The 24,707-nt window shown below is 33.7% G+C and overlaps 4 protein-coding genes across 10 annotated transcripts; 3 read left to right on the forward strand and 1 right to left on the reverse strand.

Moving 5' to 3' along the window:
• Positions 1-427: 427 nt before the first annotated feature.
• LOC139893624 (uncharacterized) lies at positions 428-3,262 on the forward strand. The gene is made up of 4 exons (XM_071876794.1): positions 428-569; positions 1,298-1,454; positions 1,678-1,962; positions 2,509-3,262. Exons 2-4 carry the CDS (start codon positions 1,317-1,319, stop codon positions 3,073-3,075), a joined length of 990 nt encoding a protein of 329 aa, XP_071732895.1. The 5' UTR covers positions 428-569; positions 1,298-1,316; the 3' UTR covers positions 3,076-3,262.
• A 1,557-nt stretch (positions 3,263-4,819) lies between these two features.
• LOC139893622 (RNA pseudouridine synthase 5-like) lies at positions 4,820-9,352 on the forward strand. Of its 2 annotated transcripts, XM_071876791.1 has the most exons (14): positions 4,820-5,008; positions 5,094-5,151; positions 5,712-5,739; positions 5,825-5,871; positions 5,961-6,051; positions 6,136-6,307; positions 6,455-6,542; positions 6,638-6,722; positions 6,881-6,956; positions 7,156-7,223; positions 7,569-7,638; positions 7,797-7,875; positions 8,217-8,310; positions 9,012-9,352. In XM_071876791.1, the coding sequence occupies exons 1-14, from the start codon at positions 4,900-4,902 to the stop codon at positions 9,069-9,071; spliced, it is 1,125 nt and encodes a 374-aa protein (XP_071732892.1). In that variant the 5' UTR covers positions 4,820-4,899; the 3' UTR covers positions 9,072-9,352. The 2 variants fall into 2 exon arrangements, with proteins under 2 accessions (XP_071732892.1, XP_071732893.1); XM_071876792.1 differs by lacking the exon at positions 4,820-5,008 and having other exon boundaries at positions 5,722-5,871.
• A 1,680-nt stretch (positions 9,353-11,032) lies between these two features.
• LOC139893623 (serine carboxypeptidase-like 27) lies at positions 11,033-13,746 on the forward strand. Its single transcript, XM_071876793.1, has 9 exons — positions 11,033-11,423; positions 11,535-11,627; positions 11,728-11,820; positions 12,049-12,134; positions 12,234-12,479; positions 12,794-12,921; positions 13,091-13,186; positions 13,288-13,393; positions 13,597-13,746. Exons 1-9 carry the CDS (start codon positions 11,033-11,035, stop codon positions 13,744-13,746), a joined length of 1,389 nt encoding a protein of 462 aa, XP_071732894.1.
• A 1,136-nt stretch (positions 13,747-14,882) lies between these two features.
• LOC139894625 (uncharacterized) lies at positions 14,883-23,259 on the reverse strand. 6 transcript variants are annotated; one of them, XM_071878027.1, is made up of 10 exons: positions 23,124-23,259; positions 21,457-21,623; positions 20,219-21,197; positions 19,585-19,951; positions 17,779-17,919; positions 16,701-17,276; positions 16,265-16,596; positions 16,083-16,163; positions 15,645-15,782; positions 14,883-15,133 (listed from the first exon to the last, which is right to left on the reverse strand). In XM_071878027.1, exons 5-10 carry the CDS (start codon positions 17,873-17,875, stop codon positions 14,972-14,974), a joined length of 1,386 nt encoding a protein of 461 aa, XP_071734128.1. In that variant the 5' UTR covers positions 17,876-17,919; positions 19,585-19,951; positions 20,219-21,197; positions 21,457-21,623; positions 23,124-23,259; the 3' UTR covers positions 14,883-14,971. The 6 variants fall into 6 exon arrangements, with proteins under 6 accessions (XP_071734128.1, XP_071734126.1, XP_071734127.1 ...); XM_071878025.1 differs by having other exon boundaries at positions 19,585-19,991; XM_071878026.1 differs by adding an exon at positions 18,966-19,211 and having other exon boundaries at positions 19,585-21,197.
• Between the last annotated feature and the right edge of the window lie 1,448 nt (positions 23,260-24,707).

Raw genomic sequence — 24,707 nt, forward strand, 5'->3', positions numbered from 1 at the left:
TAACTTTAGCATTTACGTTCACTTAATACCTAAAACATATCATTAAACTTTTTTGTTTAAACAAACTCGTAGTTCCACGGGTCATTTTACTAGTAAAACATACATGTAGCAATGAGCGGGTCAATCATTAACTAGTTTATTAATATTATTATTATACGAGTAGTGTATAATATAAAATAAAATTGACTAAGGAAGGCAGTAATAAGATGATGAATAAGAATGGGTCTTTGTCTTTTTTCTAACAAGTATCTACACATTACATATTCCAATTTCATGCATTTTATATTTTATATTTTCCGCAGCCCCACTGGTTTGACCAATTATATTCAAAATAAGTACGTGTGTTAATCACACTGTCGTTTCAAGTGATTCCTATGTCGTTTTTTGAGCCGGTAGAAACCATATTACCCAGATTTCCCTCTTTCATATTCAATACAAGCTCTTTCCTTTCCTACTTTCACATTAACCGTTTTTATTATTCTTTAATTTTATTTTATATTCTATTCTATTCTATTCTTGATCAGATTTAAAGCTTAAAACTCATCTGTTTGCATCATCATCCTCTAAAGGTATGATTAAATTACACATTTTCATGGTTAATTAATGAATTCTTAGTTGTGGGGTTTGGTTGAATTTATGTTATAAATTGAATTGTTTGATGGGCTTTTGTTGCAATAGTGAATTAAGTTGATTAGTCAGATGGATGGTTATGCTAAATGTATATAGTATTGACTTTTTATATCTTTAGTTTAAAATATGCAGTGGAATTGCATATATTTCTATGTTTTATCTTTTGCTCATGTGAATTGATGACTTTTTATCTGCTGTTGGGTTTTGACTTTTGAATTTAATTGTTATAAGATTTTGTAATGGCTTTTTGAAGCTATATTGTGTTCCTAATTTTTGGAGGTCAAACTTCTATTTGCAAAATTGTTAATTGCTATTTTGCATATTTAACACCATATTGTTTTTTTGTTTGTAACAGAATGTATCCTTTGATGTAATTAAAAGTTATTCTGCAGAAAGTTAAGCATATTCATATGAATTCGGAAATTAAAAAGATTTCTTTATTGACCTATAAGGTCAAAACATGATCATAAGTTGTGAAGTTTCAACTTTACATATTAGGGGAGAAATATTTATAGACTTTTAGGATCTTCAATTGTTCCATTCGGTTAATGATATGCGATTTTGGACCAAATTTTTTCAGTTTCTCATCCTTTTATCATGTGAAATGTGGTATTTTCCTTCAACAAGCATAAAAAGATTATTTACCGATTTTCTTCTTTTTTTGCAGATCAAATTCCGATAAAAAGATGAACTTTTTTTGTACTAGGAACATGACCGATGAATCATCAACTTCTGAACCAAATATCGCTAGTTGCCCATTTTTACGTAACATTAACGAACCAACTAATTTCTCCTTTTCTTCATCAGTGGCTATCCCATTTCCTGTAAGTTACCTTCCATTTATTTCTCAAATTTAGTAACTTTATTGCAATTATATGCTGGTCATATCATCTTTTATCTATTGTACGAACATTTCGTCTATAAGCAGTAAAACATATTTTAAAGAACACCAAAAAGACCACTCCAGTACTCGAAAAAAAAAAAAAAAAACAGTTGAAATGTTTTGAACACATATCCTCATGGTTTTATATCTTTTCTGTTGGTTAGGTACGAGGAACCAAAGGTCCTATATTTGAGGACGGTCCCAATTTTGATTCGGCGTTTAGGGTCTTCCATGGGCAAAATGGTGTAGTTCCGCTTTCTGAGCCATTATCACTTGGTACCCAGAAATCGAGGTCTGAACCACCTCCACCGCAGTTCAACCCTTTAGTTGCGAAAGCGGCTACTATAAGTCTCTCGGGTTTTGGTGGAGCCTTTGGGTTCGATATGTTTAATGAGATGTTTAAGAATCAACAAAGAAAACACAAACCATCTAAGAAACAGTCTTCACAGGTACATTAGCTAATTCTGATTATTTAAGGTTAAAGTAATTATCAGAAAAACATAAAATTAACTTAACTAATCACTCTTCTTAACTTGGTTTTTAGAGGCTTTTACTTTAATATGAACATATATGTATATCCTTTTCTGGATAGATATCTTTTATTTTGTTATATGAAATATAAATATACTCTTTATACTGTATTTACTTTACAATAAAAAAATATCATTATCACACTTCACACTGTATTTTTTGTTTACAATCCTCTTTGTATTTTTGTTTACTTATGTACATGTTCCAACAGTCCCAATTGATTACTTATGTACAATTTCAAACAATAAAAACACACACAAACACTGTCTCATACAACCCAATTGTTATAACTGATTGATGACGTGATTATGATCATTCAAGATTACATAATCACTTTTAAACAACACGATTAAAAACACCGCAAGTCAAATTTTTTGAAAGCTTCCTCTAAAACAAAGCTTTACAATTTTTTGACCATTCGAATGTAAAAAGTTATCTAACTCGTCTTCTAACTAATTTTACAGAAACGAGACTTCAATCATGAAGCAATGGGTGAAGAATGGCTACAAAACGGAAAATGTCCAATGGCCAAATCGTACAGATCAGTCACTAACGTCCTTCCAATAATGGCGAACGCGTTTAAACTCCCATCAGGCATAAACTACAGGTGTCCACCTGTCATCGTGGCGGCTCGAGCCGCTTTAGCCAAAACCGCGTTTGCAAAGAACCTAAGACCCCAACCACTGCCTGCAAAAGTACTCGTGATTGGGGTCATGGGTATGGCTGCAAATGTTCCGTTAGGGATATGGAGAGAACACACTGAAAAATTCTCACCATCGTGGTTTGCAGCGGTTCATGCAGCCGTTCCATTTATTGCCATGCTTAGAAAGTCGGTTTTGATGCCCAAATCAGCCTTGGCGTTTACCATAGCAGCTTCTGTTTTGGGTCAGGTGATTGGGTCAAGGGCAGAACGGTATCGTTTAAAAGCAATGGTTGGTGGGTCCAGTCAAGTAGGGGTTACGGGTGGACATTGTGGTGAGGTGGTCGAATGGGAATCTACAAAAATGCAGGTTGCTAGACCCATTTCTTAAGAGGTTTTATTGATTTTGTTAAGTATTGTGTTGTATTGTTTTATAACTTTTATAAATAAAGTTTTTTAGGTGGGGATTTTTGTATGTTGTTTCTATAGTTCATAAGTTTGTCAGCTGAGTATAGAGCTTCCTTGTAATGTGATTAAGGAAGTTGATTAAATTGATCATTTCTATTGGTATTGTGTTAGTTTGAGTAGTATGAGAAACAAAAGTGAGTCCTTTGAATTGAAGTTTTAGTGTGATTGATTTCATTTTACTTTGATGCGACTTATTTTAACCACAAACTTATAAGCAATTATTTTGGACCAAACATGAAATACACTTGGTGAGTATTTCAAACAACGTTGGTGTTTTCGCATGAGGGAACGAGTATTTCTTAAAACTGTAGAAGGTATAACGGTATAACTAATTACTTTGAACAACCTATAAGCTATACCCGATCATTTTACATTTTTTGAAAAAAAAAAAACCGCTATGTACCGAGCTTTACTACGATTTTAAAAGTGACGTCCTACTTCAATTGTCATACAACACATCAATGAATGCTTTTGACGAGTATTTACAGATGTCTAAGCGGAAGCTAATTGAAACTTCACGAAATTTTTGCAAAGTGTATATTTTTTTCTTTTAACTGACATATATTCAAATGTGAATATGAGAGAAACCACTTATGAAGACATGCAATGATTGTATGTTAAACATGAAAAGCTTCATGGCTCTTCGAGAATGCTTGGTTGTATAGATTGTATTCAAGTTTACAGCTTATGGGGTGAGCTTACAGCTTATGGGGTGGGTCCTATGACCCTACTAGTGGGAAATTTTTTTTTTTTAGATAATGCACTCTTCAAGTTGTATATAACTATAGAATCTTATATATTTTTAACATTTATAGTTTTTTTTAGAGGTAAACAACCAATAAATTACCTTTCAAATATAGTTAATTGAATTTTTTTTGGTGACCCCAATGGGTTTTTCGTCCTGGATTTGCCACTGCCAGCAACTACTTCGAGCAAAATACCATCGGTCATCGGGAACACCAAAAAACGTCATATTCGCTGAAATCCGGAATGCCCAGAGACACATATGCTCACGAGTCGCCACTTGCTGCTAAATTTTCCTTGTTACGCGCTCATTTTATGGATCTTAGAGGTTGCAGACGTTTTGGGTTTAGGCCTCATTCGAGGGGGTTTTATCATACATGATGCCTGTGTGGATTTGTCATATGGGTTTCCTCCTGAGTAGCGGTATGATTGTAATGATTCGTAGCAAGGAAATGATCGAATGATTGAGTGTTGACATTGAGTTTGATTTCCGTTAGTGACTTCTAACCGTCGTTAAAAAAAGCACCTCAATTGCTAAAAAAAAAAAAAAAAAAAAAAGGTCATAACTCGGGAGCTGCTAAAACCTCGCGGTTAGGTTTCCCTGATTTTAAAATCATAAAAACCTCTTGTATCGGTGACTCCCTACCGTGTAACATAAGAGAGAGGTCCCAATGGTTGTGTCTTGCTCCACGTCCACACCCCAACCCACGAGGACGCCATTGGCAGCGGCTAATCCTCATGTCCCTCGTGTTAGTCTTTCTGTTAGTCCTCGGTTCTTTTGTAAAATATTTGAGGAGGAAGTATATGTATTTGTTTATTGTACTAGTAGTACTAGTAGTATTAAAATTTGTATATTCTTTAATTAAATAATACAGTATAAGTGAGTCTCTGATACAACTATGTGTCCTGGATTTAGTCTGGGAGACTTTGAGTCTCACCCTTCATTGGGACCTCTCTAATAATCAATCAAAATTTTTGAACGGCGAAAAATAATTAATCAATCATGTCTGCAAACATGACCGATAGTTCATCTCCGGCAACGTTTGGTGAGCCTTGGCCGGAATTAAACGCCGGTCTTACTTACCGAGACCTTCTCCGTTCACCTGATTCTGGTCCTTCTCGTTCTCTCTCTAAGAATACACTGTATTCTCTCTTTACGTACGCGTTAAATTAAGTTTTGATTAATAAATATTTCAGGTCTGAGGTTAATTGACTTCTATTCACGCAAGTATCAAAATTCAGCTCCATTATTAGGGTAATAACCTTTTCAATTTAAACTACTGGCATTAAATTATATAATCACAAAACTTAATAAATGTTACGGAATAAATTAATCCTTTATTTTTAGGGTTTTAACTTTAGTATATGTTAAACATCTTATAATAATGTATAGATATAAGCCAAGCATATAATGCTTATACACTAGAAGATGAAGGACAGTAAGAATTCTTAATTTTTATTGTAGTTCAAACTTCAAACCATATTAATCGAAAAATATAGCATATTCTATTTTTATACTATAATTAAATCCCAATTGAAGTGTTTTAATCTGTGAATCTATTCCATGTGCATGTATGTGAACCGGCGCATCTACGTTTTTTCAGCTTATATGATAATTTCCATCAATGCATCTATTTATACATGAGATATGAAAATGCCAACATTGTAAATTTTTCTACTTATATGATTCTTTTCGAAAAATTCAACGTTATTATTTTGATAGTGTTCTCGCATGATCCTTAGCGTATTTTTATTGGTGTGTGTGTGTGTGTGTGTGTGTGTGTTGCCTATTCATTGTACTTATTTTTTGAATAGTTGGTTGCAGAGGATAGAAAATGGTCAGGTTGGTATCTTGATATTGGTATTACTTTGATGGAGTATCGAAGAAGATGGCTGTTATTAAGAGTGGAGGTTTTTGTTGAATGCAGATTACAGTCGATGGTAAAGTTGTTGTTGATCCAAACATTGTTCTCAGGTAATCTTATCTTATCAATGATTCAAATATTATTTAATCTTTTTATACAACAAAAATTGTTCGTTATTATTCGAGACTGTATGTTTTAGGGCTGGTACAGAACTAGTATACCAGAGACTTCCATGGAGAGAACCATATGCGCCATACCTGCTCGAGGTTTTGTTTGAAGATGATCATTTGGTACGTAGTCGATACACAGCGTATTGGTTTAGTTTCTTTCTTTTTTTTTTTTTTTTGTTGATTAGCGGCTTCATTTGTTCTCAGATTGCTATAAATAAACCATCTGGTCTACAAGTTTTACCTGGGGGATTATTTCAACAGCGAACTGTCTTGACACAGCTTCAATGGCGTGTAAAGAATCAAAGATCCGAATTGACAGGTCAAGAATTGTCTCCAGTTCCAGTTCCAGTTCATCGGCTTGGAAGAGGCACATCAGGTAACGTATTCTTAATTGCTCACTTTATTGTAACATAGCATAGACATGTTTTGTGAAGCTAAATAATCATTTTTGTTATGCACATGATATATAATATATAATCATTTATCTTTGTTTAATATTTTAATCACCATGAGTCCCTAACAGGAATATTACTTTGTGCAAAGACAAAGCTTGCAAAAACTCGGCTTGCAGCTCTTTTTGCTGACAAAACATCGGCAGTTGTGGGCAACAGGTTAAGGAAAAATTGATTCATTCTTTTTCATACCCTTCGAAATTTCTGCGTGTTAACTATATTGCTCACGTTGTTTTCAATATGTATGTGGGTAGAAAAAGCGACACTGAAGTTAATAAGGCCGTGAAAATGTCAAAGGTATACAGGGCGTTAGCATGTGGAATTATAAATGAAGATGAGGTGAATCTTTTTGACGTGGCTTTTGTTATTTTTTTATGAATCTTTTTTTGTCGTATGCATAATTCGCAGTATATAATATCATTTTTATTTGGATAAAAGTTAAAGTTTACTACCTCTATTGAGTCATATCTTTGGATCATAAACACATCATGTTACAGATTGTGATTGGTCAGCCAATTGGAACGTTAAAATATCCCGGAGTTGCAAAAGGATTATATGTTGCATCACCTTCAGGTATCTCATTATACAAGTGCATGCTCGTTGGTCATAATATTCGGTTACTATATTTGAATGTTATATTTACAGTAACCATACTTCCAAGATTATCGAGGTCAAGCATTTGGTAAAAAACAACCTTTTGGCGAGATGTTATCTTTTATAGCTAATCACCATAACTGTGATCTTTACCCTTTATATGTGTCTTGTCATACAGGAAGACCGGCATTGAGCAAAGTTCACGTTCTGAAGAGAGATGTACCGAATAACCTCACAGTTGTTCAGGTGACATGAATCTTAACGATAGACTTGTGTGAAGTGTGTTTGTTTTTTTGAATTTGAATATTAATCCAATATATTATTAGTATCAGGTGGTATGATTTATTATCTATCAAAGATTACCAAGTTTTTAAGAAATTGTTACTATCGCAATGATATAATGTGATGTGAACTAGCAAATTTTAATTATTAAAATGTAGTTAAAAGTAGCATCGGGACATCAAAGATCACTTTTTTTGGCTTTAAACATGAATATAAGGGTTTCTTTTTTGGCTCAATTTAGATATAACGTGTTCTTTATTTCCGCTTCCTACCTTTTTACACTTATGTGTTCTGTGGCAATGTGAGCAGGTGGAGATTCAATCTGGTAGGCCCCACCAAATCCGGATTCATCTTTCGTTCATTGGTCATCCTTTAATTGGTAAACCTTTTTTCATGCTCTACACGTTATTATGCCTCTGTTTCTTTTGTAAACCCTCTTTCTTTCTTCACAATAATGATATGATCATGAACGTAATAGAAATTTCTGTGTAGTTAGCACCCAGATCAAGGTGCTTAACGATATCCTTATTTTGGCAGGTGATCCACTTTATGTTAGTGGTGGGATACCACAGCTATCTGCTACCGAAACCCTAGATGAGACATTTGCTGAAGATGGGTAAGACACTTATCCTAACATCAAGTTTTAATGAAACTTTCTCAAGGGTTATGCATCCACATTCCGTAATTTAATAAGATAATAATGCTGCCCGGGATTCAACAATTTATTTCACAACTTTACAAGAATGTGCCTTTGTCAACTCATACAAATCCATCTATATGGATTTGTTATCAAATCAGACTCATTCTTGCATGTCATTATACCAACACGTTGCATTTTGTGTGTGAACATTTGCTATTTGTGCATTCTACATGAAGTTTTATTTTTTGGAGTTCCAGAGCTGTAAAGTTACTTGGTCTGTTAGCAATATGTAACAATTGGTGTTTTATTTTGTTAAGAGGGTATAACAGGCCTGCAAATCCTGTTCCCGGAGACTGTGGGTACTACTTGCACGCTCATCAGTTAGTTCTTTCTCATCCGATGACTAATGAGGTTTGCCTAAAACTTTAAATAACTGTAATGTTTGACTATATATATTTTTCATATAATTATTACGCCATTGCAAGACTAATATTTACTTATCTAAAATCAAATTGCAAACTAGTTGTCAAGTTAATTTTAAGTTATTGATGCTCAGAAGTCAAAAGTGGGAAAAAATTACGTCGTTGGTCACTCATATTTATCACATATTTCACGTTAGCCACTGACGTTTATTTTGGACGCGGTTGGTCACCCAACTATGCACATAGTTTCATGGTTGGTCACTCGGTCTGACGGACGTTTGTGTCAGTCCGTTAAGTGCTTCACAGGAGTAACTGTGAGGAAAGAAGGGAAAATGGTAAATTTACGAAATTACCCTCACATGTTACTCATGTGAACCACTTAATGACCAACCACGAAACATGTGCATAGTTGGGTGACCAACCTCGTTCAAAATAAACTTTACTGGTTAATGTGAAATATTTGACAATCATGAGTGACCAACGACGTAATTTTTTCTCAAAAGTGGATCTAATTTAGGGACCGACTATTATGCAAGTACATTATAAGCGTAACATGGTAAATAGCCATATCAGAAATCAAGGTTAACAAAAATCCAGTCAATTGTAGCATTTCAAAAACTTTATATGATTTTTTAGTATAACTATGACTTGTTTGAATATATATTTATAAACTTATTTTTTTTCCTGCAGATGCTTAAGATAACAGCAGAACTACCATCAGCCTTCATAAATCATGAACTGACAATTTAATTATATAGAAGATATTAAAGCACGGTGTATCGGTCTGTCTGGTCTCTATTACTTGTCAATTCAATACATTTTGTGATAGAACTTGGTTATTTTACAAAGGTAATAGACCTGTTTTTAGCAAAATTAGTTTGTTTTTTTTTTTTTTTTTTTTACAATTTAGAGCATGTTAGGTGTAGATTTCGACCTATTTTAAACATGATGCTGATGCAGACAATCGTTCTCTACTAGGTGTTGAGTACTAATTGTTTTTATTCAACTATTTGTTTATTTGCTATATAATACTTTCCCATGTCTTATTTGTATTTGTGCATCTTTATACAAAATAAACTCCCTCCGTGTCCAACTTAATAGGCCATTTTTTGAGATATTTTAAATTAATTATCGTCTATCAAATATGGATTCGTATTGTTTTTTATTAGTATTAAAATTAAACAAGTGAGACGAATCTTTTATTAATGGGGGATGATTCTCACACACACTTTTTTGATCCTCGCACACTAATTGAGTATTATTAGAAGAGTAAAAGGTTAAAATATGTGTGTGAGGATCAAAAAAGTGTGTGTGAGAATCATCCCCCTTTATTAATTGGTGAAAACTTAAAATGTTATTTTAATGTAAAGTAAGTATTTATGATTATTTATTTTTAAACTATGTATTTTTTTTTGTCTAGAAACAATTAAAGTGGGACTGAAAGATTATTTAATTTGTGTCCTATCTTCAGTGGTGATTTCAAGATCAGAATTCAAGAATTCAATGGGTCCAAAAAATTATTTTCAATGTTAATTTTGTTTGAACATTATTTTAGTGGTTATTTACCTTTAAAAAACTACAAATTCGAAAAATATGTGAGATCCGAGTAGTTAAATTTAGTGATGTCATATATAGTTTTTAAAGAAAAAAACTATAAATTTTAAAAACATAGGGAGTCTTTTTATTAAGTTTAGTGGTGTTTAAAGAGTATATAGTAATAAAAAAAATTTGAACTAATTGGGTCCTCTACCTAGATTCGCCATTGCCTATCATTGACGTTGACTATTTAGCTTTAACGTAAGCTTTTGGTATATTTAGTTACGCCTTTGCATGCGTAATCTGTAATTCGTTAACCCACTAGCTTTTATACTTTTTGGTCAATTATCTTCGTTCATACTACCTACGAGTAAAAAATAAAGGCTATTATAACTACACATATAACCCAGAATTAGATTATTATTTTTACAAATGGCTTTGCACGTTTATAGCTTGGAATAGGGCGGATTAAGTGGTAGCCTGTATCTTCATATTTAAGCAAATTGCAATACAATTCAACATTACTTTCACTAAACACATTTTAATGTTAAATTCACTAAAAACACGTTTTATTGAAAGACAAGTTGTCGGCATCACTCAGAGGGAACTTAACCACCTTCACGATCATATGCCGCGCATGCACGCGCTTTCGGGAAGAAAACCCGAATCGCATTGCAGGAACCCGATCCTTAAAAACACGTTAATGTCAAAACTTTAAAATATCTTTATAATCCTTAATTAACATTATACTTTATGAGTTTATAATCTTTTAAATACATGAGTATTGCATTCTTTTTATTCCATTACTGTTTATATCTGAAACAACATACTAACTTAGAATGATGTACATAATATACGTAATATAGATGATCTACCATGATAAATAATATATTTGAGTGACCTGTGAAATATATAGTCACTACTTTTAATCAATAAATCAAAAATAGTTATTCAGTGCTCAAAAAATAACACATGAAAAAATAAGCATAGAACTAAAAATTACACGCAAATTATAATATTAACATGATATATTATTAAATCTATTTTACATTTAATTTTTAAGCAAACTCTTACATTGTTACTTAAGTAAGACTCAAGTTATACTTTAATTTTATAGAACATATAAGCTCACATGATCCCAAACACATGCCAAAATAAGGCTTTTAATTTGAGCAATGATGAGAGGCTACTTTTGTTTCCTAATTTATGTATTGGCCTTGATCACCATTCTCAGCCCCACCACAACCGGTACGTCAGCTGCCGATCGAGTTCATCGGTACCAACGCTACAATGACAAGATTCACAACTTGCCAGGACAACCGCCAAATGTGACGTTTAATCAGTATTCAGGATATATTACGGTTGATAAGAAACAGGGCCGAGCTCTTTTTTATTGGTTGATTGAGGCGAGTAATGTCCCGGCCTCATCAAAGCCTCTTGTACTCTGGCTCAATGGTGGGCCAGGGTGCTCATCAATCGCCTATGGAGCGTTCGAGGAAGTTGGACCCTTTCGAGTGGGTCCCGATGGGAAAACTCTTTCCTTGAATCCATATGCTTGGAACAAAGGCAATTTCTAAGCTTATAGTACTAAAGATCTATCTTTTCATCGTAAAACTTTTTCTTTCGCACGTGCACATTTTGTTATTATGTACGTATTTCACATGTTTTATGATGCAGAGGCGAACATGCTCTTTGTTGATTCACCGGCTGGAGTTGGTTTTTCGTATACCAACACTTCTTTTGACCAAATTACGGGCGATCAAAGAACAGGTTCTTAGCATTCCCTAATCGATTTCGAAATATTCAAACTTATAATGCACAAAAACTCCATTTATGATGTATAATGTTTGTGTAAAATTGAACTTTTCAGCAAAAGATGCATATGCATTTCTTACCAATTGGTTTCTAAGATTTCCACAATATAAACATAGGCCGTTTTATATCGCAGGGGAAAGTTATGCAGGTTAGTATCACTCACACACATAATATATTCATATATTCGTTTTAAGTCATATTCGACGCATAACCATATCAAGATAGCCTAGTAGTTGTAGCTCTGATATCCTCGTAAGAGGTCTCGAGTTCAAACCTCGCTAGCAACATGTTTTCCTGATTTGTTGGATCACTTTAGACCCAACAAAATGTCTAACATATAAGCTCATTGAGTTCCTTATTACTCACCGAATTTCAGGTCACTATGTTCCTCAATTATCTCAAATCATAGTACGTTATAACAAAGGTGTCAAGAATCCTGAAATCAACTTTAAAGGTTTCTTGGTAAGCAAGTCACCATCTTTAAATCTTGCTAATTCGTTACACTACGATACACGCGTAGATTAAGGAACAATATCTAACTTGCCAAGTTTTTTTGATTAGTTAGGAAATCCACTACTCGACGATTACTATGACAACATTGGGACGTTCGAGTTCTGGTGGAACCACGGTTTGATATCAGACACAACGTATCAAATATTGAACGAATCATGTCCATATGACTCGTTTTTGTTCCCGAGTGGAGATTGTTACAAATACATACTACGAGCGTATTCTGAATTCGGCGACATCAACTTTTATGGCATTTACGACCCGCCTTGCCATGAATTGGGCACTAGGCTACCTTCGGTACGGTTACCTTTTATGTAAATTTTTGTACGAGTAACGATAAATAAACCCAAAATTCGACCTAATACCACATCATGTCAACCAACTTTAGAGGGTTGACGTACGATATTAGGCGAATCTTCCTAGACCAAATTTTAAACTGGTAAATTGATAACGTTTACCAAGACAGGGGTTAGAGTATTTTAAATGTGAGCCTAATCTAGTTATCCCGTAAACGTATTTTTAGCCCAAATTTCAATCTCATTTATTGTTTCTCTATATGTTTTTGTATATTTGTTTTACATGTGTTTTTGTTATTGTTACTTGGATTGCAGCCATGGATGTTAAGAGGGAGTGATAATTGCATTATAAAGTACACAAAGTTGTACATGAACCGACCCGATGTACAAAAAGCTATTCATGCTAACGTTACACGATTACCATATTCTTGGATCACGTGCAGGTGATATATTCAAACCAAATATAATAACGAATCATAATCATATATCCAATAAGGATGATATATTTATTTCATTAAATTTGATTACTCCGTAATTCACTAGAATTATGCGAAAAATACTTGTAATATGCGCGAATATATAAAGTTAAATTTTGTTAATTTTTCGTAACAGTGATATCGTCAGGGGAAGTTGGACAGATTCACCAACGACAATGCTTCCGATTTTTAAAGAACTTATCAAGGCGGGAATTCGAATATGGGTATTTAGGTACTTAATTAACAATTTATAATGATGAAATTAAATTAAATTGATATTAGGCTGTTTCGACATTACTGTATTTATTTTTTAAATTATGGCTATAAAAACAGCGGTGACACGGATGCTGTACTACCGCTGACTGGTACTCGTTACTCCATCAGAGCTCTGAAATTGAAAACCCTTGTTGATTGGCATGCTTGGTATGATAAGAAAAAGGTACGTACATAATTAATTTTTTTAAGTTTCATAATGCTCCTCATTTCATTTTGTGTGTATTTCACTATTTTGTCGTTGTTTCAATAAAATTATTGATAGTACCATTTGCTTTTATTGGGTATGCTATTCTATTCTATAGCAATAATGATATTTACTAGTACAATGATGTGTATAAGATTTTAAACGTTGAATGGTATGAATAGGTTGGTGGATGGAGCCAAGTATATGAAGGGATGACATATTTGACAGTGACAGGGGCTGGCCATGAGGTTCCAATGGATCGCCCCAGGCTTGCTCTTACTGTTTTTGCTCACTTCTTAAACACCATTCCTTTACCATCATCTTCTCATTAATTTTTATCTTATTTTTATAAATAAATACATTTGCTTAATTATATGAATTTTCTATTTGCTATTACTGTAACTTTTAATTTCTCATAACACCTAGTATATTCTACATAGAGATCAATTCATGTGTATTGTTCTGCTCTCAAACAAGTGACAATATTTGATGTCAATCTTAAATCCTAATCCTAATCCTAATCCTAATCCTAATCCTAATCCTAATCCTAATCCGATTCAAATTATCCCGCCTATTGTTTTATGTCATTATGTGCTTTTGTTCTGTTCTTAACAACCTGAACCTGCAACACATTTGCAATAAGAATGTAAAGAAAAGGTAATCGAGACCACTCAAGTCATAGTTAACCGGTTAGTCAGATATATGTAAAATTTTCAAATCACTCCAAATCCAATTCCCTTTCTAATTTTCTCACACTTAGTCAAATATTTTCTCACATGCCCATTTTCCAAAGGGCTTATAGCATAGTAGTATCAAGTATTTGAGGACCCCTATCAACTAAGAGGTAGGGAGTTCAAACCTCGTAGTAGGCATGTATATGTTCATGGATAAATACGTACCGGGGGTGTGAGTTTGCCGCTTTTCTTTCATATTAGCCAAAGGTCTTTATTAAATTCGTCTTTTTATCAACATCCTCTCTTTGTAAATGAAAAGGAGGACCTGCTAAAAACAGTCTTTACGAGCGGATAAAACAGTACTTGTCCTCCCCTGGAAAAAAAAAAAAAAAAAAAAAAAAAAAACAACTTCCCCTGGATAGAGAGGATTAAGTATTGTTTCTAAAACATTTGTAAATCAACATAGGTTACATTCAAAAATGTAGTACTCCGTAATATGTATTTTTCAAGGTTACAGAATAAATAGTATATTCCTAAAAAGTTATCACACTGTGTTTGATGGAGCAACATCAAATACAAAAAACAGGGCTAACACTTCAAATTTACAACACAACTCAAAACATGGCGACAGTTAATTTCTCGGACAGTGTTTCAGCTGAGAATATATTTTTTTCCAGATGAATCGTACGAGAAAACTCGACAAACCAAGAATCATATGATAAAAATTTGGTTCTTAATGTCATCTAGAACAATTAGATTAAATGACATTATCATTAAGCTTGTTTGATATATATAATATATAATTCTAAAAGTGATTCAATGAGATGGTCTGCACAAATTGAATCTGTAAGCAAAAGCATGTTCATATTTACAAGATAATAAGTCATAAATGATTACACACTTGAATCGGCTCTTGAGTTGTGCAATCAGATTTGCAGATAGGGCATATTTTCTTCATTAGCAACCATTTCTTAATACAATCCATATGATACTCATGCCCACATTTATACATTTTTCCAAGCTTTTCGCCATTCTTGTACTCCTCCTGTTGATATTCAAAGTCAGAACAAACTTTTAATTATCAAAAGACAAAGGACAAAGGACATAGTATAGCAACCGCATAAAATAATGATCATCATAACCCCTCTACACTCATAAATGTTTGATTTTAGCTGTACTATTTTATTCGACATAAATGGTGGGAAAAGGAGGGCAAGGCTGGCAGGCGAACAGAAATAATTTTTGTCTGCGTCGAAATGGGTTACATTGGGTTGGCCCATATGTCTAGATTTACAAAAATTAAAATTAATAATAATAATCCAATTTTAGTACTTATAGAACGAATTAGTAGATTTTAGTCAATTAATAGTATTCTTTAGGGAACCTACATGTTTCCCTTTAAGCCAATGTTATTTATTGCACTTGACCAATCACAGAAAAAAACAAGCCCCAAGCCGACACAGCCAATAGTTAATGCGTTAAAATTGGCACGCGTGATGGTGACCGTAACATGAATTTATAATAAGAACATCAAAAATCTGTGCAGGGTCACTTACGAGGCAGATTGAACAACTAGCTTCGTCACGGCTCTGGTCCATAGAGTAGTAAATTAGTTCGTTTAAACATTTAGACATTTCATCCTCACACAAACCAGCGTTCACATGCCCTATGCTTTCCTCAAGAGCAAGTAGTTCCTGTTCAATTTGTCAAGCATGATGGTTATGAAAAAAAAGAAACATACAGAAACACAATTTATTCTAAACATTTTACATTCTATATTCGATAATATTTAATTAAATAGAGGTTGCATAAATGGTGTGACTTTCAACCAGTTGACATTTACATTCCCAATCAAACAATCAATATTTATATGGGTCAAAATTACCACCTTTATCTTATAAGGTATTTAAAAAAGAAGTGATATACAAATGATTGTACTAATAAAAAAGAACCTCAGAAAACAAAGGTAAGTGTTTTAAATCAAAGTATCCAACCTCATAGCTCATGTCGTCAATGTCGAGCCTCATATCTTGATACTCATCAGACATATTGCTTGAATTCATATAAAAAGATGACTGCAGGGGAATTAATATGAAAATAAAAAATAAGACGAAAGTTGCATCGTATGTGAGACAATAAAAAATGTTGATAGTTATCAGTGAAATAAGTGGCACACCTCATATCCTAATACTTCATGGGAATTCATGGCATTCACAATAGGACTTGCACCCCTTCCTCTATAGATATTTTCGGGTGGAAAATGTAGCTCTCGAATTCTTAAACCACCACCAAGGGTATTACAGTAATTTGACCCATTTCTATAGACATGTGTATCTCCTGAAGAATGGTGACTGCGTCCATCTCTAATGTACTGAGTGTGGGGAACATGATGATGATGCGAAGATAAAACATGAGTCCTATGAAATTGATCATGTTGGCAGCCATTGTTATCAAAAGAACTCCCTCCAGCACAAAATTGACGTTCATCATGTCTTGGCCCATTAATACCTGCATTTCCACAACACTAAGGGTTAATCGTATAGTATAGATGGGAAATTTGACCCGTTTACAACTACTCTGTTATAAGTACAGTGAAAGTAAAGATTTTTTACCCATAGGTGGAATCCTTTCTTGAAAGGAAGCAGCATAATGAACAGAATTCCACTCTCGACTCGCCACATCAGCACTTAGATTGACAGGGTGGACAGGCAGAGAGTAGTTCGAAGAGTGTGTTATTGGTTGGTAATATTGAGAAGTGTAGTTTGGAACATGTGTTCTTGGCATCCAAGGTTCCAACTCAGATCTACTTCGAACATTCCTCGTTGAATCTTGACCGTCAATCGAGAGACCAGATCCTCTAAACATTTGAGAATTAGATGAACTCCCTGCCCCATAAAAGCTGCTCGAGCTACCTTCGGATATAATAGTGTTCTTTCTCTTATATGATCCTCCATTGCCAGTGGGGCCCATTGGTGTGACAGATGTGTTATGACTGGTTGATGGATATGGATGACAAGGAGGCCTTGGGAAAGGTGGAGTGTGGTGTTGTACTTCCCTGTTAACGTACGTTGAATGTCGCTCGTCTTGTGGGCCCCATAAATCAGAATGATAATTTGAACGTACCCCGCCTCTTGCTATATGATCTATTGGAGTGACAGAAGGACCATTATCAGTGGCAACACCCCTTACTGAAAAAAGGTGATCATAATAAACTCGGGTACAGATATAAAAAAAATAATATCTCATAACAAGAAAATCTGTTAACCCAAAGGTGAAAGAGTAGATAAAATCTTTCTTAATAATAATTGATCTCTAGTGGGTCGTAATTTAGAAAATAAACTATAATGGAAGCAGGTCTCCAACGAGGTTGTAGGTCGCACAATATTGACAATGCACAAAACATCATAATCAGACAGTTACATAATTATTAAAATAATGAACCTTGTATTATTAAAATAATGAACCTTGTAATCATTTAATACACTTCTTATAAAAGGATTTTAATATGTTGGGCAAAATACTTTATGGACCAGTTTAGTCGTTTAGACCTAAACCAACAGTTATCCAATTTACCCATATTGCCACCTTTACAAGTTACCAGTAAAAGATAAGCAACACTTGCATCGACTAATAAACAATATTTACTTCAAAAAAATTTGAATACAAGAATGTATGTAAATAAGAAGTTACCCATGGGACCGTAAGACGGTTCTGCAGGAGTATGATTGTAATGATGTTGATCAGACCCTGGTATCATAAATTGATTTGACGCCTGTCTATGCCCCATCCTTTTTGACAGAAGTTGATCTCAATCGGTCGTTTAGTACTGTTCTGTAGATACATGAGAAGAGTGTATAAGATCAGATAAAAAACGGTAGCCAATATCCGTCTTACAAGTATTTCCATTAAGCAGTGTCACACAGGTTAAAAAGACACAGAAAGTAACATTCGCATCGAAAAAGGGACCACCGAGTAAAGGTACAAATTAACCATTGATGTAAAGTGTTGTTGAATGAATAATGCTCACACCAATACCAATCATTTCCGAAATGGATCCATAACAATGAAACTTCGAAATCCCATTCAGTAAATAAATAAGTTGTGGCTGGCTTATATATATGCTTGTCATGCACCGTAACGCTACTAAGCCTACCAATATTTTTCCATCATTACTTTACTGGTTGGTCATACATAGAAGACGAATTGATAAGCCTAAAAACAGATTGTGTAGTAGCAAAGACCATTGGCAACTGTGCAAGGATACCCTTACAATTTTGAATACTCTAGGCCTTCAATTACACTTCTACTTTGACCTAAAAAAAAAAAAAAATCCAAAATGCATATTGTGGGACTAAATAAGGATTTTTATCTTTCCTAAATCATCTTGAAAGCAACTAGACTTACCTGCCGTGAAGTTGAAAAAACGAGGTTGGCTGATTTTGGCATCAGCCAACCTGAATGGTAATTTAAGTAAAAGAAGATGGTGTATGGAATACGAATACGAATCCCTTTCGAAATTGAAATTGTAATCGAACACAAGGGTCTTCGGTTTACCAGTACATATACACACAGACAACTCCAAAGTGGTAAATTTCAATGAATCCATTGTGTGATATGAAGAACAAGCCACCATATAGGTCACATAGCACATGAAGAAGATACATTAGTTTATACTAATATACTTGAGTTAATTCTGATAACATGCGAGTCTATTCCTAATTATTAAGAAACTTGTGACCTCAAGCAAGCCATATAGGTCACATAAATGGTGGCAGCAGCTCTGCACCTCAGACCCTAGTGTAGAACTTAAAAGGAAACCTGATTTCATGTTCCCATGTTTCTATATGTGTAATATTGGTTGCAGTTTAGCAATTAACCGTGTCATGAAAAAACTGGATGAAATGAACTCTTTATAGGAAACTATCTTCAGAATATATTATCTAACATCAACAAAAAAACCATTAACCAATCAGATCCTTATATGAAAAAAGATACCAAAAAAACATTATTATAACGCCACTAGAATAATAATAATATCAAAATACACAAGATCTGGTATATCCTTCCATTGTGACTGTGTGTTCGCCTGTTCGTAGGGTTGTTCTTACGAAGGCTTAACCTGCCTTTTAAAACAAAGAATTGTTTAAAAGCTAGAGAACTTGAAATATAACGTCTAGAAAATGAATTGTGTATTTGTGTTGTACAACAGTGAAAAGCAATGACATTTATCAATATATATGCAACAATCCCTTCTTAGATGTAACCTGATTAATGCAACATATCCCTTTTTTCAAAACATTCAATTTAAAGTTTAGACAATCGAATTGCCAATTAGTAACCATAATAGTATATAAATCCACATTGCCACTTCCATTAAGTTACTTTGTTGTAAAACATTAAGTTTATTGTCTGTGGGGGGTAGATATAAAAAAAAGTTGTCTAATGTAAATAAGAATAAAAGAGACCATATGATAGAGGCATTAATAGACAGCATACCTATAACAGTGCCAAATTAGCAGAGAATAATCAACTCGTGTCTACCGATAGCGCCAGCCCAGCCCTCTCAAGGACTAGAACAAGAGGTATTGTCACACTACATGCAAGGTTGCAAAAATCGTTGCTCGAGGGTACTCGGTCGGGACTTGTTAAGGAGTACTAGGAAAATCGAGGAGTACTCGGATGTTGACTGATCCAAGTTTGACTTTGACTAATTTTCACCGAGTTTTGACCGATTTTGATCGCGGGTTTTGACCGATTTTCCGAGTAACCCCGAGTCTTGGCCGAGTTTTGACCCATTTTCCGAGTAATCGCCGAGTATTCCCCGAGTTGCAAAAACCAAGAACTCGCCGAGTAATTCCGAGTTCTGCAATACTGACTACAGGTTGAAACCCTGGTAGATATAACTGATGGTACAAGTATAGTAAGTACAAGATAAATTTATATAGATCTAGTCACTAAATTGCTATTAGTCTAATATAAAAAGCTTATCCACTACATATGGAACTACTTCTTATATATACATAAGAAACGTGTACATGTATTTATGGTATCTAAAACTTTTACAACTACAAATGATTTGTCATACCCAATCAGCTTAACTATACACTTTAAGTAAATGCGATCGTCTGACCTTAAAAATCACAGGTAAATCTTCGACAGCTGAGTAGCAGTCACATATAAATGTCATTTCACGCATTAAAATCAGAGATTGTTAGATCCATGCACAATAAGAAACCCACAACTCAGTACTCATAACCAACACCGCCCAGGTGCAGCGGCATTCTAGTTCAAATCTTACAAGTCAGCATTTCAAGGATCATATAACCCAACATTTTTTAATGTGGCTGATAATTATGTTCTTCAGTAGCACTATATCATCAAAACAACATCTACTGTGGACCTCTGCATGCAACTCTTAGTCCATTACAACACTAAGTCATATTACCGATGACCTCCAAAGTCCCAAACTTTATAGTCTTGTGGTTTAATAACATCTCAGACCTCCAATAAACGCATTATGAAAAACCCGACACTATCATCACTAGCTCAATGTATCGTTGTATAAAACCCAATTATCTTTATAGATGTACCTAAATAGTAAAAATTCTAGGATCCAACCCCGGTGTAAATGGTACCGCACTCACTACAAAATGTCACTTCTTGCAATGCGTAGAACCAATTAAGGTAACGTAAATAATTTTCATCCACTACTGGATGTAGAAATTCATGCTCAATATGAAGTTTAGTGATAAGAATAATCATCTCCCCTCACATGCTTGGTAGTGAAAAAAAGACTAGTTCTAATCAATATTTGCATACCCCTTGTGGTATTTATGAGACAAAAGATGGCATGCACTACCATTTCAACTACTCAAAAGGTTTTTGCCCCTAAAAGTAGTGTTTTTAGCACAACTGGATTACAGGCTAAACTTGCATTCTTTTAGGCTCCAAAGTCACGTCACAAATGGGAATAAGACCTACATTTGTGCAAAAGGGAGAGCCCTCTCTTTAGGTTTTCACTAGAGAAACAGAACTGCAGCTATCAAAAAGATGATAGGAATAGAGAACTCAAAAACAGTTGTTCAGTTGCTTGGTTAGTTAAAAGTCCCCTGCAATGGAATGCCATATATAATTCAGAAAATGATAGAATAAAGGAGCAATAGCTCTACCATATGAGTATCCTACCAATGACTAAACTGTGCTAACTAGAACGACATATATCTATGTACGTGTATGAGGTGTACGAAATGACTAAAGTATGATGTTAAATTACTTGAAACAATAAAACCTAACCACCAATGTAAACGGACGCATTTGTGCTTGTGTGTGAAAGAAAATCAATCAGACTTCGATAATAGAACCACTCACCAGTCAATCCTGATAATAGAGATGTACTATATGGAAGCAGTTCAGCTGCCTATATGTATTATGAGGAATCGTCATATATCATCAACATATTGATCCTGCGGTAATACCTTAAAAGAGAACACGTTGACGAAATGGTACCAACTTCCACAGGAGCTTAAGTTCACATCCTACGAATATACAAGGCAATTACATTTGCACGCTCAACCTATCTTAGTGAAGGTTTGGAACACTAAGGCTCCGTTTGGATCACGGAATCCAATGGGATTCCGGCGGAATTCGAATTAATTTTAGACACGACGTGTGTCTAAATTCAATTTCAATTCCGCCGGAATACCATTGGATTCCGTGAGCCAAACGGGGCCTAAACAAATGTACAAGTTATTTAGATATAAACGAATGAAGTTCTTCAATTAATAAATACAAGAAAAAAGATAAATGATAATAGTATTATTAAAATATTGAGCAATAATATACTATAATATTTAATTTTAATAGTAATAATAATAATGAAACGAAAGAGAAAGAGAGAGGAAAAAAAATTTCATTAACAAATGTAAACCCCCAGTTTAGATCAGTACAGACTAACCCTTTTTTTTTTTTTTTCCTTTTTGAATGGAAAAAATTTATTCTTGCTAACTTCATTTTACAAATCCTTAAAGTCTAGTAAGACAAACCAATTTTCTTTTACAGATCCTTAAAGGTTAGTAATATTACCCAGCTTCATTTTACAAATCCTGTACGGTTAGTAATATAAGCCAACTTCCTTTTACAAATCCTCAAAGGTTGTTAATATAAGCCAACTTCATTTTACAAATCCGTTAAGGTAACTACAATTAGCTAATTTAATTTCACACATCTAATTTTGACACAAACAATTACTATACAACAAACAGTAACACATACAAATATACAGAAATCATCATCTCTGCATATCTGCCAAAGCAGCAATATATTTTGTGCTTGTAAAGTGTGCTTGGAAACACAACAATCAATTGCATGTGCATCATATACGGAGTAGCACTTATCAGAATGATCCATATATAGCAAAAAGAAATTGTGCTTCGAAGTAAACCTTACAAAAAACCGAAAAACAACTCGAGCAGATGAAGCATGACTATACTCAACATAACGAAGATCAACATACAAAACCTAAACGTACACGAAAACGCTTAAAATATTCAAGGATCTACATTATTTTTTGTTGCATGTAATAACAACAACAATCACAAACGTTCTAATCAACATAAACACTAATCGAAATATTTATATCTTCAAAAAATTTAATTATCAAAGCTACAGAAAAAAAAATTAACGAAGTTGAACCAAAACGTCTAACAAATAGATAATATTATTTTCAAAAACTGCCAGAATATAACAGAGCATAAGCATATAAGGCGATAAGTAAAACTCGGAGGATATAATAATAATAATATAATCGAACATGATATACATTCATACGAACGAAATTAAGTGACATAAACCCTAGCAAAACTTCTCACAAACAATTATACGGAAATTGTGACGATATAATTATTTAATTTTAATTCGATTAAACGAAGATATATATATATATAGATTATTGAGATAAACAAACAAAAATAGTAAACGAGAAACGGAAATAACGATCAGATGTATGATGAAGAAGATGATCGGAAATAGGAACGTACCGTCGGCGCCGGCAAGTCGATGATCAGAGACGTTGGATTAGAAAGAATGGGGTAACTTTTTGGTGTTTATGTTTGTGTGTGTTTGATTTACCTTTTTGAAGAGACCACCGTTTGCGTGGGGTTGCATTTGTTTATGAAGCGACAGAGTTCCATCCGCAACCATATAAGAAAAGGAAAATATATATTTTCAATCTATCTATCTATTTCTATTTCTATTGAATTGAATAAATAAGTTTTTAGTCCGTATGATTGTATAAGTTGTAATATTTTCTATAACAGTTGTAACATTCTAATTTGATAATATCATAATTTTTAACTTAATTTATATTTATATAACAAATAATGGCAATACATTGGAAATCTATATCTATATAGTATAGTCTAATAAACCTCTAAAATGATAATGTCATCATTAAACTTAAATTTTATAATGATGATGTCATAATTATATATTAATTTAATTCAAAAAATAATACAAAATCTTTTATAAAAGGAAATATTAATCTTTCCTAAATTGTAATTTTATTTTTCTAAAAAAATTTAAAAGACATTTATTATTATTTATTATTATTATTATTATTATTATTAAAAATATAAATATAAATACTCAACTTTGAGCGAACTTTATGCTTGTAAAATCAACGACAAGTTTCTTAGTCGTAATCCGTGGTTCCACGGGGCAATAAACTAAATGACTTTAACATTTACATTCACTTAATACGTAAAACATATCATTAAACTGTTTCGTTTAAACATACCCGTGTTTCTACGGGTCATTTCACTAGTATATATTTGACAAGCCTTCACAATGCCCACATTAATGACATTGGGTCGGGTTTGGGACGGGTCTAGGTAATTCTAGACCCAAACCAGGTTAGGAAACCCTGTCCCAAACCCGATACCATACATGTCGGGTGCTCATTTACTTACTAATCATCGAGTTATCGAGTATCCCCATGGGTAAACGGAGTTCCCCATTTACATAGTAACTCCCGCGTTATTGGATTTTCTCGCGGATGTCGAATATTCTCATTGTTAGCCATTATCATTCACCATTCACTTATTTCAATTTATGTATCAATGATGCTATTAAATTTATATAAATATTATTATTATTAAATTTTATTATTGATATTAATGAAATTGAAAATCCCTTCAGGTCTGGTATACGGGTATATGGATCGTGACACGGGCCGGGTATGCGTGTTTGTATCTAAATCCATCCCCATACCTAAACCAAAAAAAATTAAAACCATCCCCATACTCGGCCCAAGACACGAATACCCGAACCTAAACCCGGCCACAAAGTATCAGGTTTCGAGTTTACCCATCGGGTACGGGTCTTTTTTCCATCCTAAAATGCTCAACATCGTGAGGCTACACAATTTATTTATATAGTTATTCAAAAAAAAATTCTCAATATCTTTGAATGTATTTTTACCACTGCATGACATTAATATTAATTAACGGGTCATCTATTCTATCTAATAAATGAGAGTTTTTGATAAGGTCGTCATATAACTTTATAAGTTGTAATATTTGCTATAAGAGTTGTAACATTCCAATTTGATGATGTCATAATTT

The sequence above is a fragment of the Rutidosis leptorrhynchoides genome, chromosome 2, assembly GCF_046630445.1.
Source record: "Rutidosis leptorrhynchoides isolate AG116_Rl617_1_P2 chromosome 2, CSIRO_AGI_Rlap_v1, whole genome shotgun sequence".
Classification (NCBI taxonomy): Eukaryota; Viridiplantae; Streptophyta; class Magnoliopsida; order Asterales; family Asteraceae; genus Rutidosis; species Rutidosis leptorrhynchoides.

What these genes read in the sequence shown, in the direction of transcription:
- LOC139893624 (XM_071876794.1), top strand. Translation starts at nt 1,317, where the DNA reads ATGAACTTTTTTTGTACTAGGAACATGACCGATGAATCATCAACTTCT. An exon ending in CAGTGGCTATCCCATTTCCT is followed by an intron (nt 1,455 to 1,677) that starts GTAAGTTACCTT and finishes TCTGTTGGTTAG; the next exon opens with GTACGAGGAACCAAAGGTCC. An exon ending in CTAAGAAACAGTCTTCACAG is followed by an intron (nt 1,963 to 2,508) that starts GTACATTAGCTA and finishes CTAATTTTACAG; the next exon opens with AAACGAGACTTCAATCATGA.
- LOC139893622 (XM_071876791.1), top strand. Translation starts at nt 4,900, where the DNA reads ATGTCTGCAAACATGACCGATAGTTCATCTCCGGCAACGTTTGGTGAG. An exon ending in GCTTGGAAGAGGCACATCAG is followed by an intron (nt 6,308 to 6,454) that starts GTAACGTATTCT and finishes AGTCCCTAACAG; the next exon opens with GAATATTACTTTGTGCAAAG. An exon ending in ATAACCTCACAGTTGTTCAG is followed by an intron (nt 7,224 to 7,568) that starts GTGACATGAATC and finishes CAATGTGAGCAG; the next exon opens with GTGGAGATTCAATCTGGTAG.
- LOC139893623 (XM_071876793.1), top strand. Translation starts at nt 11,033, where the DNA reads ATGATGAGAGGCTACTTTTGTTTCCTAATTTATGTATTGGCCTTGATC. An exon ending in TCCATATGCTTGGAACAAAG is followed by an intron (nt 11,424 to 11,534) that starts GCAATTTCTAAG and finishes TTTATGATGCAG; the next exon opens with AGGCGAACATGCTCTTTGTT. An exon ending in CGCAGGGGAAAGTTATGCAG is followed by an intron (nt 11,821 to 12,048) that starts GTTAGTATCACT and finishes ACCGAATTTCAG; the next exon opens with GTCACTATGTTCCTCAATTA.
- LOC139894625 (XM_071878027.1), bottom strand. Translation starts at nt 17,875, where the DNA reads ATGGGGCATAGACAGGCGTCAAATCAATTTATGATACCAGGGTCTGAT. An exon ending in ACCGTCTTACGGTCCCATGG is followed by an intron (nt 17,277 to 17,778) that starts GTAACTTCTTAT and finishes ACCTTTTTTCAG; the next exon opens with TAAGGGGTGTTGCCACTGAT. An exon ending in TTGACGACATGAGCTATGAG is followed by an intron (nt 15,783 to 16,082) that starts GTTGGATACTTT and finishes CAAATTGAACAG; the next exon opens with GAACTACTTGCTCTTGAGGA.